This window comes from Esox lucius, chromosome 9 (genome assembly GCF_011004845.1).
Source record: "Esox lucius isolate fEsoLuc1 chromosome 9, fEsoLuc1.pri, whole genome shotgun sequence".
Classification (NCBI taxonomy): Eukaryota; Metazoa; Chordata; class Actinopteri; order Esociformes; family Esocidae; genus Esox; species Esox lucius.
This window is the reverse complement of record NC_047577.1, coordinates 19,384,253-19,396,416: the sequence shown is the minus strand read 5'-3', so window position 1 is coordinate 19,396,416 and position 12,164 is coordinate 19,384,253. Positions and strand designations below refer to the sequence as shown.

The 12,164-nt window shown below is 40.6% G+C and overlaps 1 protein-coding gene across 1 annotated transcript; it reads left to right on the top strand.

The window, feature by feature from the left end:
- Nucleotides 1-205: 205 nt before the first annotated feature.
- Nucleotides 206-6,697, top strand: LOC105021558 (E3 SUMO-protein ligase CBX4). The gene is made up of 5 exons (XM_010889322.4): nucleotides 206-539; nucleotides 703-746; nucleotides 1,390-1,455; nucleotides 2,855-2,921; nucleotides 3,684-6,697. The coding sequence occupies exons 1-5, from the start codon at nucleotides 471-473 to the stop codon at nucleotides 5,133-5,135; spliced, it is 1,698 nt and encodes a 565-aa protein (XP_010887624.1). The 5' UTR covers nucleotides 206-470; the 3' UTR covers nucleotides 5,136-6,697.
- Nucleotides 6,698-12,164: the final 5,467 nt, after the last annotated feature.

The window sequence follows — 12,164 nt, the reverse complement described above, 5'->3', positions numbered from 1 at the left end:
TAAATATACCAAAGTGAACGGTCATGGTGTAATTGTGTATTCGTTTCTTTTAAACTATTTGTGATTTAGATTACATGCGTGAAGCCAATAAATCTGTATAAGTCAACTATACCGTGAAGTTCACAATTTGGCATACATAACACAATCCTACACTTTCCATAGCACCCCTCTCGCAGTTTAATTTCGCCCTACACATGGACTCCAGCATAAAAATGCTCCAGCCCCCAAAACCACCGCCTCTCCCTGACGTCACATCAATGGCTATTTGCATGAACTGTTTTCTGCAGCCCCTAATCGAGTGCAAAGAAAACCGTATCGCATAGCTGCCAACGAATTCCGAGTGAGAGGGAAAGAGAGGGAAGATCGGATTGGAGGGAACTCTCCGGTATCTTTGAACGACGGAAAAATAGCACAAAAGCGGGCAGGGAGACATTTTCTATAGGCATTGGAAGAGAAACCTTGCATCGAAAATGGAGCTACCCGCCGCGGGAGAGCACGTCTTTGCTGTGGAGAGCATCGAGAAGAAGCGGAATAGAAAGGTTTGAAACACTTCAAATATTTTCTCTTTATATCCATATTGCGTTCCATGGAATCAGTATGCAATGGTTTACATAATAGATGGATGTACATCTTTTTCTTTCGAAATAATGTCAAAAAAACCGCTTAGCAACAAATTAACCAATATTCTTCTCGTCTCCGCAGGGAAGGATAGAATACCTGGTGAAGTGGCGTGGATGGTCCCCAAAGTAAGTTCGTATACTAGGCAGTACCTCAGTAATGCACGTATTTAAAGTTCGGAGTCAACCTTCTTATGGTGTGTGAGAGAGAGGGAGAGAGGGAAAGATATCTAGCGAGAGAGTGTATGTGTATGTGTGTGTTTGTGTCGTGCGCCTTTTCCTCGGGTTGGAGCTAATGTTCGCTTCGATCGATGGAGCTTAGGATGCCATCACTAATTTATGTAGGCTATTGGGAGACGTATCCGCCCTCATGTTTTCCATGGTGTTGCTCTACTGTTTTGCTTGTTTACTTTATGAAGCCATCTAACTTGCAAATATTAACACTTTGAGATGATCTATTATGCCGTAGTTGCCTATAGCATAACCTACACTTGACAAGTACTTTTTTTACACACTGATCTATTATGGATACGGTTTAAGCGATATGCATCTTGTTTGTTTTGGTATAACCGTAGTTGGCCAAGATTAAGTTGTTTAACGTTTGTACAAGCTTTAATACCTGGGTATTTCCTTTTCAACGCATTCTGCCTCCAACCAAACGGATGACTACTCTATGTATGGTTGAAGACTGGTCTATTTGGTTTGAGAGAAAGCAACCGTTTGTTGATATTAACCTCTTCTTTTTCTCTCGCTCTCAATGATCTCTTTGTAGATATAACACGTGGGAACCTGAAGAAAACATTCTCGACCCGCGACTGCTTGACGCCTTCCAAAACAGGTGAGTTTGACAGACTCGATTTGACATGCCGACCTGCTCAGTGGGGGTGGGGGCCGTTTTCAAGGCTACTAGTAGCCCGCTGGTGTGTGGGTAGGGGGGCGCAAGCATAAGGCAAATTGTATTCATTTTTTCTTTGGCAATTTCGCAACTTTTTATGTAGGCCACGACCCACGAGTTCCACCGTGTGCACACCAGCTTTTAAAAGGGACATTACTCGGTAAATAAAATGTGTATGTCGGGTGATGTCTGTTTACTCTATTTGTCTCTAAATGGGGGATATTATATTGTGGCTAATTGCGTGTCTCTCCAGGGAGACTTTTACCGGGCAGGGTACCAGGCTATGAAAATATATCGAGTCCCTACCGTAATTAGATGTGCGTGAGCGGCTAGGGGGAGGAGATTGACATCAGTCATCTGTAGTTGGGTATTGAATTACTTCTCTTGAAAAAGACATGGAAAATATATCGGGCTATAGGAAAAGTATCCACCAGCGAGATTCTATAGATGTGTAAGTGAAACCTCTAAATCTATTCGTTCTGAATGTGGAATACATTTTGAATAATAAAGTTATTAATTCCATGTGGGAAGTATTTTATTAAGTAACGCTGATGTAGTATACTGTTCATATTTATTTGGATCCCTATTTGTCAGGTTTGTGACCACAATAGCTGTGATATGAAGAAATGCCTTGTTTTTAAATAATATACACTAAATTGATGTAAAGCATCTAAACAAATGGTCTGCAGACAACATAAAGCATTAGGTTTGTAATTCATGTCCCAAGGGTTCTGTTAGATGACCCTAGTGGTAAACATGGTGGCAAGACTGAGGGGTGTTCCAGTAGTTTCATGTTACCAATTAGGATTAAATAGTGCATGGGATATAATTTTTTTGCGTTACTGCATATTGTCATTGTTGTTATTACATTAGTCTTCATTGCATTAGTCATGTGGAGGAAATCACTGTACTTCCATTTTGAAGTTGAAGCTGGTGTCCTTGGGGTGAAACGGCCACAGCTGTTTGCAGTAACTTCTTTGTTTTTGTGATATTGTGAACAAACATCATTGCACTCACGATAGAAGAGCATCACACACATACATTTCTTTTAAACACCTCCGACACTCACCAGCTCCGCTTCATCAAACTGCACAATAACAATTGCTGTGGGGAAAATGGTGGTGCTGTCATCCCCCACTGCAGTCTTTAATGCAATTTATTCAGTCCTAAATATGGAGTATGAATTACCAGGGGGGTTTGGGGTCCAGGAAACACAGACTGCTGCACCATCTGAGAAGACTAGAATTCAGATGTCAATATGAGCCTTCTCCTGACATCAGGTTATAGTCAGTGTGTAATATTTGGATGGTGTGCAAGACATGGTGTTTTCTGTCTTCTACAGGGAGAGATATGAGCAGCTAATGGGTTATCGCAAAAGAGGGCCGAAGCCAAAGCACCTAATGGGACAGGTGAGTCTTCATGTTTTTAGGAGGAGGGTACAATAAACCTTATTGGTGTAATACATACATTTTGCTATTGTTGTTACAGGAAGACATTTTGAAGACATCCAGCTAGTGATCGACAGTGATTTCCCTAATTGATTGATAAGATTACAGGATTGACAAACACAATCCTATAGGGTGAGGATTGGCTAGGTGGCTCAGGTCTCATCTTAAATCTTAAATCCTATAGCCTGTGACTGAAAAGTAGATCTAGACATTGATCATTAATCCGAAGGGCAAAAGAAACCCACTCTATGTAGTGTTTGTTCCTGTTACGAGGTTGTTGGAGGTAACACACTGGATGTAAGTGATGGGGCAGAAAGCGTCCTATTGCACTCTTCAGGGCTGAAGTCCGGGCGGCTACTGGAGCCACTCTGTCACTGGTGACAGCTAGGAGGGCAGCCAACAGAGACACGTGTAGGAGGCTGATAAAATATGTATGAAAGGGCTTCACAGAACTAAACACCAGTTTATGGCTCAGGACTCACCCGAAGTTCATCTAGAGGGAATCATTTGATCACAAGTTTTTTTCTTTGAGAAATTATGCTAAAATAGCAAAGCTGAAGTAGGTTGGAATCAAACCCAAGCTGCAGTGGTGTGTGCACCATAGGCTTAGACCATTGGACCACCCTAGGACACTGTAGAATGTTTCTAACATTCTTTACAGAGAGAATTTGTCAGATTGTCATGTAGACAAGTCCGCTCAATGTATTTTCTTTGTTTGCTTAGGTGCCGTCTTTTGCCCGGAGATCCAGCATCCTCTTAGGCCTTCAGGAAACCAGCCTGGACGAGGATAATCGTCAGAAAATGGACCCCATTCAGACGCTGCGCTCGCAGACTCAGCAATACCAGCTGAACAGCAAGAAGCACCACCAGTACCAGCCCCTGTTGGCCAAGGAAAGGGAGGCTGAGCAGCAGGCCATCGGCAAGAAGAAGTTCTACTACCAACTTAACAGCAAGAAGCACCATCACTACCAGCCCGACCCGAAGATGTATGACAACACCCAGTGCCTAAAGCCCAGGGAGGTCACCAAAGCTCCGGAACTGCCAATAAACCGAGACTGGAACCTGCCTCCTGCACTGCAGCAGAAATGGGTCCGGGACAAGGAGTCTGGCTGCCTGAGCAAAGTTAAGGACATTACCATGGAGCTAAAGAAGCTCCCGGCCCACCTCAACGGCCACAGCGTGTCCGAGCTGATCGAAGACCCGACTAAGGAAGACGCAGCGCCGGTGAAGGCAAACGGTGACAGCAAGCTGAAGATCGTCAAGAACAAAAACAACAACGGACGCATTGTAATCGTCATGAGCAAGTACATGGAGAACGGCACCCAGGCGGCAAGGATTAAAAATGGAGATCTGGAAGAACTTGACCAACTGCAGCCAGACAAATGCGAGGATGCAGCAGAAAAGCACCTTGAAAAAATGAGGCTCATCCAAAAACTGGGTCTCACCAACGGATTTGCAAAAGTCCACAAAGATGTTTCAAAGACACACGTTCCTCATTGTAACAGGTCTGTTGGATTTAAGTGTCCTGATGAGAAGGTTGACTCGCCTGAGACGGAGATTAGTGTGACAAAGCAGGAAAAACACCTCGATGTCAGGGGTCTAAAGCAGGCTACAAAAGATGAGCCCCTGCAGCTGACCACCAAACCTAATCTAAGTCCTTGGCCCTTTGAGGAGGCCCGAAAGAGGACTCGGCCTGAAACCGCCTATCCTCCAGCCCTCAAACGTCACCTCTCTGAGGTGGTTGAGGACCGGGGCTGCTACAAAAGATTTCTGAGTTCCAGGAGTATCAGTGCTCCCTCCACTGTGTCCTCACCCCCTCAGAGTAACTCCACAGACCAAAATGGCCACGAGAGCCACAATGACTTCCTGGAGTCGAACCAAGATGAGCCTATGGACCTCAGCTGTGTGAGGTCTCGAGTAGAGGCTCTGGTTCCCATAGACACACAGGTGACTCCTATTGCTGAGAAGAAGGCAGCGGAGCAGATAGAGCAGCCACAGGCTATCGCCACAGAACAGGCAGCCGAGGAGATAGAGCAGCCACTGGCTATCGCTACAGAACAGGCAGTGGAGTCCCAGGTTTTTCCTTCATTCAAGCCATTCCTCGGGAATATAGTTATCACGGATATTACCACAAACTGTCTCACTGTGACATTTAAGGAATATGTAACAGTGTAACAAAGTTGAAGAGAGAGACTACCAGCAACTATGTGTAAATGTACAAATGAAACATATTGGTATTTTCAGATGTTTGATTGTAAATAAGACCCCTTGTTGTTTTCATTTAGTGGGGTTGAGATTCGTGTTGTTTCATATTCCCTACCTTGCTGTTATTGGTATGGAGAGACCCAGAGTTTTGTCATATCTGGCAATTTCTATTGAGTTTCAAGCTTTTTTAGTAGATGCTATTTCAACAAATGGCATCAGGGCTTATTGAAAAAGCACTTACTGTTTTTCTGCTTTTGTCTGTTTCTACAATCTCTTCAAAAGTATGTATATTGATGACTTTGTAAAAGAAAAAAGAAAAGTATATATATTGACTATTGGTAAATGACACCTTTCAGTTTATTTGCCTGAGTGAGGCGTGTGTACATGAGTGAGTGTGTGTTAGATGTGCAGCGATATTGCGAAATGATGAACCTCGCAAGTGCACAGTGTGTGTGTGTGCGCGCAAGATGATTGGATTCCAACCAGGAAGATAGAAGTGCATTGCCTGGAAAGATCAGGCCATGTGAGACGTCAGGGAGAGTCAAACAAACATGGCCTCCTAGGTCAAACTGCACAAGTCAATGAAGGACCTTGGAGATAATGTGTACTTTGCACTGCTGTAGGCTGGCTGAGGGTAATGAATGGCTGCTGTGAAGAGGATGGCCTTAGCCTCTTATCCAAGGGTAATGTTTACGAAGATAAATGTCATTGATTTCAATGACAGGGCTACAGATATAGTTTTCTGTAGCCCTGTAACAATGTGGTATATAAGCTCTAAATTCAAGTCCCATTGGCCATGATTTTTCTTCAAGACCCATAACAAGGATATTATTAATTTGATGACAGTGCTACCTTAAAATGTTCCCTATTTATTGTATACATTTTTTTTCTCATTCTATTATTATGTGAAACATTGAAGGGATGTGTGGAAAATGTGTGTATGTTTAACTTTAGAAGGTCTTGCCGGCCTACTTATATTCACATTCATCCCAGAAGTTGTTTTGAAGTAATGATGAATTCACTTTTATGTATTCAGAATGTAAAAAAAAGGATGATTTAACACCAAACACAAGTAGGCATAGTCCTCAAGTTCAAGGCATTTTAGGCAATGTTAATCTTTTATTCACACTGTTTCCAATCTAATCCGTTATGACTAGAAGTAGAAATGCTGGCTTAATGAATTAAAAACCATGTTTCATAGCCTTATGTTGGCTTAGAACACTTAACATCTGCCTATACCAATGTTATTACATCGTGTTAATTAAGCCTTAGTTTCCAAGAAAACTTTCCCAGAGAGTTAATGGTTAAATATCATTAAGTGTTTTCGTTGCAAGGGCATTTTATGATGTGTCCTGGCCTGTTTTGCTGGTATCAGTAAAAACTGGACGTTCTCAATGTTCCGTTTAAAACCCCTTTCAGTGCATGGCTCTTCAAAGATGCATTGTACTGAAGGAGGAAGCACTTTGCTGTTTATGTGAAACTGAAAATACTTCCTTTGATATGTTTTGCAATAAAAAAAATATATAAAGTTATGGACCGAATCTCTTTTTTATCTGGGTTGATACGGATCTCAACATTGTCTCGAGGCCTCGAGGTTGTCTGCGGATGAACTGTAAAGACGATGAACTGCGGTCTTGCAACACATTCTTGTAGAAACCGCATGACTTGCTTCTTGCACTCGTACTGATCACAAGAAGGAGGTTAAAATAGATGCATTACTAACCTCGCTTCCTGGCCTGCTGAATCGAGATTCTCTATTGGGACACAAAGGTTAGCAGCAGGGTAGACAATGTGGCACTAGGCTTATGGTCTATATATCTCAGTCACACTCCTGTTATGGAATAGTATACAATAGTGAATTACATAACATGCATGCTCAGTCAGCCTTCTTGGACCTAGTTTAAGATGGTGTTTTCAAGCATGTTCGTAGTAAGATTAAAAAGTAATATATATATATGTCGATGTATGCTACATTGCACATAATATATTTATTAACATTTCAGCAGACGCCCCTTTCTTTAACTGTAAATTACTTGTTATTCTTGTGGTTAGATGCATATCACCTCTTCTCAACGTGTGTAAACCTGATTACCAGAAACTGTTTCCACAGAAGTATGAACTTCAGCCGAATTTGCATTCATATTAATTCACTGTTTGCTCTATGGGCTTGTTGAAGCAGAAGTTGGAACGGGAATCCAGTTTCGCAAAAAGCATATTAGCATTGCTATTTAATAATCCTTTATAGCAGTTGAGATTGTTTACCGGGTGAGTCATTGAACCAATTGAACTGAATTAAGAAACGGACGTTACTGATACTGATCATAAATTAGCTCAACACAGGAATCTAAATCTAAAGTCTATACGCTCGCAAGGTTTAGGCCTAAGTGGGTTCGAAGCACTATTTAGGCTTCTTGAGTTACGGCCCTGAGTATATGGCCCTGAAAATCCTTTTTCGTGAATCAGTCTTGCCCAATAATCGGAAGTCATGACCAAACAATACAAATAGTAGAAATTTGTAGAGTGGACACGCAAGGTTTTTATTGACAGTGTGAATCCCAACCACACAGGTTTTGTGGCGGCACAGAGGTGCATGGTGGAGACAGCTATAGAACCTGGTCTCTAACGGGAAGCTGCATTGCCTGGGTATGTCTGCAGCTACGCGCAGACCTCGCTTTTCAAAAACCAACTTCATCATCTGCTCCATGCAAACTCATCCCACTGGCTATTAATTCAGATAAATCATTTTGAAACGCTTGAAATGAACATTGGCCATTGGTAACAGTGTAAATAGATAGAATGATTGCGAAGTTCGCTGCAAACAACTTTTGTCAATCTAGCCTAATTATTTTTCAAATTGCAGATTGCTGGAACGATTTAGTAAGCACCTTGGCTTTAACAATAATTCCTTTAAAATGAACAGGAAGCCTAAAACATGTCCTTCATCTAGCGCACACGCATAGTTACACACACACATACACACACGCAGAGTTACCTATACGTTTTTTTTTCTCCAGAAATCCATAGGCTGTTGCGTTTTTCATGTTTGTTCGTTCACACGCAAGGGGAGCCTAAATAAAATGACAGTTGCCTTTAACGTTAATGTTTCTGACATTATTCACGAGTGTTAGTAAAATAAATTCGATTTATTTTTTTATAGCATTATAATCAGTCGTGTCCTTCACACAGTAGCTTAAACAGATTAAATGTGAAATTTATGGAATAATGTGATAATGTGGACTGGAAAACCATTTGATGAAAGAGGTAATCGGGTAGGCCTAATCAAAATGTATCTCTCTTCCGTTTGTTGTCATGCAGTTCTGCGATCTGATTTTCAAACGCAACTATGGACAGTGTAAAGAGTGAAGAATTCCAGTTGAATTATCATCAACATGGCGGATTGAAGCCTTTTTCGCACTGTACTGTCTTGAGCAAAGTTGCCCTAAGGCTTAATAACTCATTGCGAAACTACAGGGATGATCTGTCGCAAAAACCCATCGCATTGATAAACCACAACCGAAGCGCTGAAACCCTCTCCGCTCGACCATTTGAGCCCCCGAATAAAAAAAACCCCTGCTATCGTTACGTTTACGCGCGAGGACGAGAGAGAAAATGGCTGTCTCTTTTAGTCTATCCAGTTTATTTTGTATCGAGTTTTTACAATGCCTGCATATGACAACAACCAAATTGATGTCAAATAAATACGTGAGATATTATAAGTTGTGAGCATAATATCTGCTACTGTCTGGAGTCATAATTCCCCCAAACTGCCAACGGGAAACCGAACCAGATCGTTTATTGATGTGTTCCGGGCAACATAACTGCGAAACTTCGCTTTATCATACCGCAACATATAAATTACAAAATGTTGGCCTCTAATTATAGCGATCTTTGTATGTTATAATAGCGTTATAACCTCTACATTCCTGTCCGTGAGGACGGTGTTCCTTCTTGGCGTAATCTATATTGGTCGTCTCAGAATGTTAATACATTGTCTTGTTTTTGGAAGAAAACTGTATTTAATGTAGGTTAATACAATACATTTTCTGTGAGTAGAATTTGATTTATATTGTTCTGAAGTATTATTGACATTATGAGCCTACAGGTAGGCTACACCCTTTCCTTGTAGTTCCTGTGTAAAGGAACTACAAAGAAAGGGTTATGCAGTTGATGAAAAGAAACTACTGATGATGCAAAGATACTACTGATGCAGTTGAACATTTCCTATTAACTACTAATGTATGGGCTGGTCATGACCCCCCCCCCCCCCCCCCCCCAAAGAAAAATAAACCTGGTAATTTTCCCCTGGAAAAAAAATGAATATCCTGGGATCCATTCCCCCCCACTAATACACAATACAAACATATGCCGTTGGGGCTTATAATCAAGTTTTATCGAAAAGAATAGTCTACACCTGTTTCTTCATCTGCGCACAAATTCCACATCAGCTAATTTTTATTAGCAAAAGCCCAAGTCTAACTATCAGTAAACTTTCGTGATGGCGTGAATTATTTGCATAGCGGTGTGATCTTTATAAATCTTTTGCCACAATAAGTGGTTTTCAACCTCACTTAGGTAGAAAATAACCTCGGAGGACCTTCAGTGCAATACGTGTGTGTGCGTGTGCGTGTGCGTGTGCGTGCATGTGTGTGGTGAAAGATAGGATGTGAGTGCGTGTGCGATGAAATGCGCGGGCTGGTGGCAATTGGTCCATGCGTTCGTCTGCCCATCATTAGAGATGAGAAGTGTGATGCTGTCTTTTGGTGCGTGATGTCTTTGCATTTGCAGAATTATCGTTTTTTTTTCCCTTAGCGAGCGCCGGGTAATGGCGGTTGCCCAGATACGAGCGAACCAATAATCTTCTAACAGGTCGACGGTGCACCATATACGGCTGCAACCACAGCTGCAACCACTGCTGCACTGCAGTTGCGCTTAGACCAATCGCTTACTCCACCATAAAAAAGAGTCGGGCAGCGGATCTTCCTTCTCTGCATGCATGCACAAAATGCGTTACTGTCATTACGTTTGAGTGTCGAATAATACTGGAGACTCAATTAAAAACAAATGTAAAGCCATATGACGAATATAGGATAAATATATTGCCCATCTAGCATATTTTCTGGACGTCTCCTTTGTCCTTCACTGCTCATCTCCGCGGAATTTAAAGATTATGTATTTTAGGAAATTGCTTGTAATGCATTGTAATTGACTAGATTGATGTGTTAGCTTTGGGTGCATTTACTATAGAATTAACTAGTATCGGAACCAACATTGCAAAAGCACACAATGATTAACAAAGAGGGGGTCCTTTGTTTAAACCTTTTTCATTGCAATTCCTATCATCGGGTTGTGTCAGCGCACTATTGCCATAAGCTCATTACCATTTTCAGTGGATTGACCTCTTTTTTGTGGTCAATCCAGACATTTAGCATTTGGATTTGCTTTGTAATGGCTTTATGTAGCTGCAAATGCCTGTAAGATCGTTGAATCTAAATATTATGAATTCATAGAAAAACACATCAATTAGACATTTTCAGTTTTAAATAAAGCTTTTGTCTCCTATTGTCGTCGAGAAACCGAAAACGGAGTTTTAGTGTTTATTTGTCCGTATTAGATTATTTTAAATCTATTTTTGCTGATTCTATAAACAATATTCAGGTTATCTTATCTTTGTGGTTTGTATCCAGAAAGCTATGAAATTCGTTTTTTGTTGGGTTTAAAATGTAAAGTTGGTCACGCAACTGTCCCGTTTTCCTAGAGAAATAGCCTTTTGTATATATAAGATGGTGTAATGTTTCGGTTATCTATGTATGCTTTGAAAGTGCACATTTTCAAAAGTAAAAATGTTGGTAAGCTAAAAATAAATTCACTGTTCACTTCAGAGAATATATTTGAATAGACACTAAAAGACGTGTAGTTTTACTTACATAGTGTATCCGAAATAACTGACACTCTTAATAAAGATACCAAAAGTGCCAAAAGGATCTAAGCTATATATTTAAATATACCCTTTACTGCACTATATAACCCTACAATGTATTACTGATTCGAAAGGCATAAACAAAAAAACAGTTTCACATTAGATTAAAAAAATGAATACAACTACGGTCAAAATAACAACCCCGTTTCAATCATTTCTACGCTCTTCTTAGCAAAACTAACAGTTCTGAGCCTTTTTTCTACACTGTTGTATAATGTCCGACAACACATTGGAGGGATTTTTAAAAGCCTTACAAGATTCCTAATATGCCTCCTCAATTCCTAAAATAGGTTTTCAATAGAATTTAAATGTTAAAAAATAAAAATATTAGCCAGAATTGGTCAATGTTTATGTATGCTTGGGGTCGTCCTACTCAAGTTTCATCCTACTGACAGAGACAAGGCTACATGTCTTGATGCTTCGTAGACTTACTGACGCAGTTGACCTTAACAAGGGCCCTAAGACCAGAGGAAGCACATTTGTCTAACACATTCTACAGTAGGATAAGTAATGAGGTTATTTTCTGCACATAGTGTATGCTGTTTGACTTACAAAGCTATTTCAGTCCTATCTGAACATGTCATGGTTCCAAAACAACAGCCAATGCCTTTTAGAAAACATATGCGACCTTTGTTTGCTTTCAGTAAAGGCTTTATTTCTGGCATTGTTACAAATAACCTGTCCATGTCGGAGGTGGAGTTTCAATGTACATTTTGAGACTAAGACCAAGTAATGCAATTCTTTGCTGCATTGAATTATTGCTATGCATTCTAGATATAAATAACACAATGGTTTCAATGGTTTTTAGCTTCGGCTATTGTGATAACCTTTCCTTTTTGCTTTTTTGTAACCCGGCATTGATAGATATTTTAAGGTCTGATGACTGGTGACAAAGAGATATCTCATCTCATCGTCATACCACAACAAAAAGGTAATGTTAGGCCAGAATAGGCCTAAGGTTCCTCAAATGTGAGTTTTAAATAAAAATTTGAATGCAGGTTTTATTTTTGAATGATTTTATC

Excerpts from the sequence above, each read along its gene's own strand:
- LOC105021558 (XM_010889322.4), top strand. The coding sequence starts at position 471 with ATGGAGCTACCCGCCGCGGGAGAGCACGTCTTTGCTGTGGAGAGCATC. Across the intron at positions 1,456-2,854 it reads CTTGACGCCTTCCAAAACAG|GGAGAGATATGAGCAGCTAA; the intron begins GTGAGTTTGACA and ends TGTCTTCTACAG. Across the intron at positions 2,922-3,683 it reads CAAAGCACCTAATGGGACAG|GTGCCGTCTTTTGCCCGGAG; the intron begins GTGAGTCTTCAT and ends TTGTTTGCTTAG.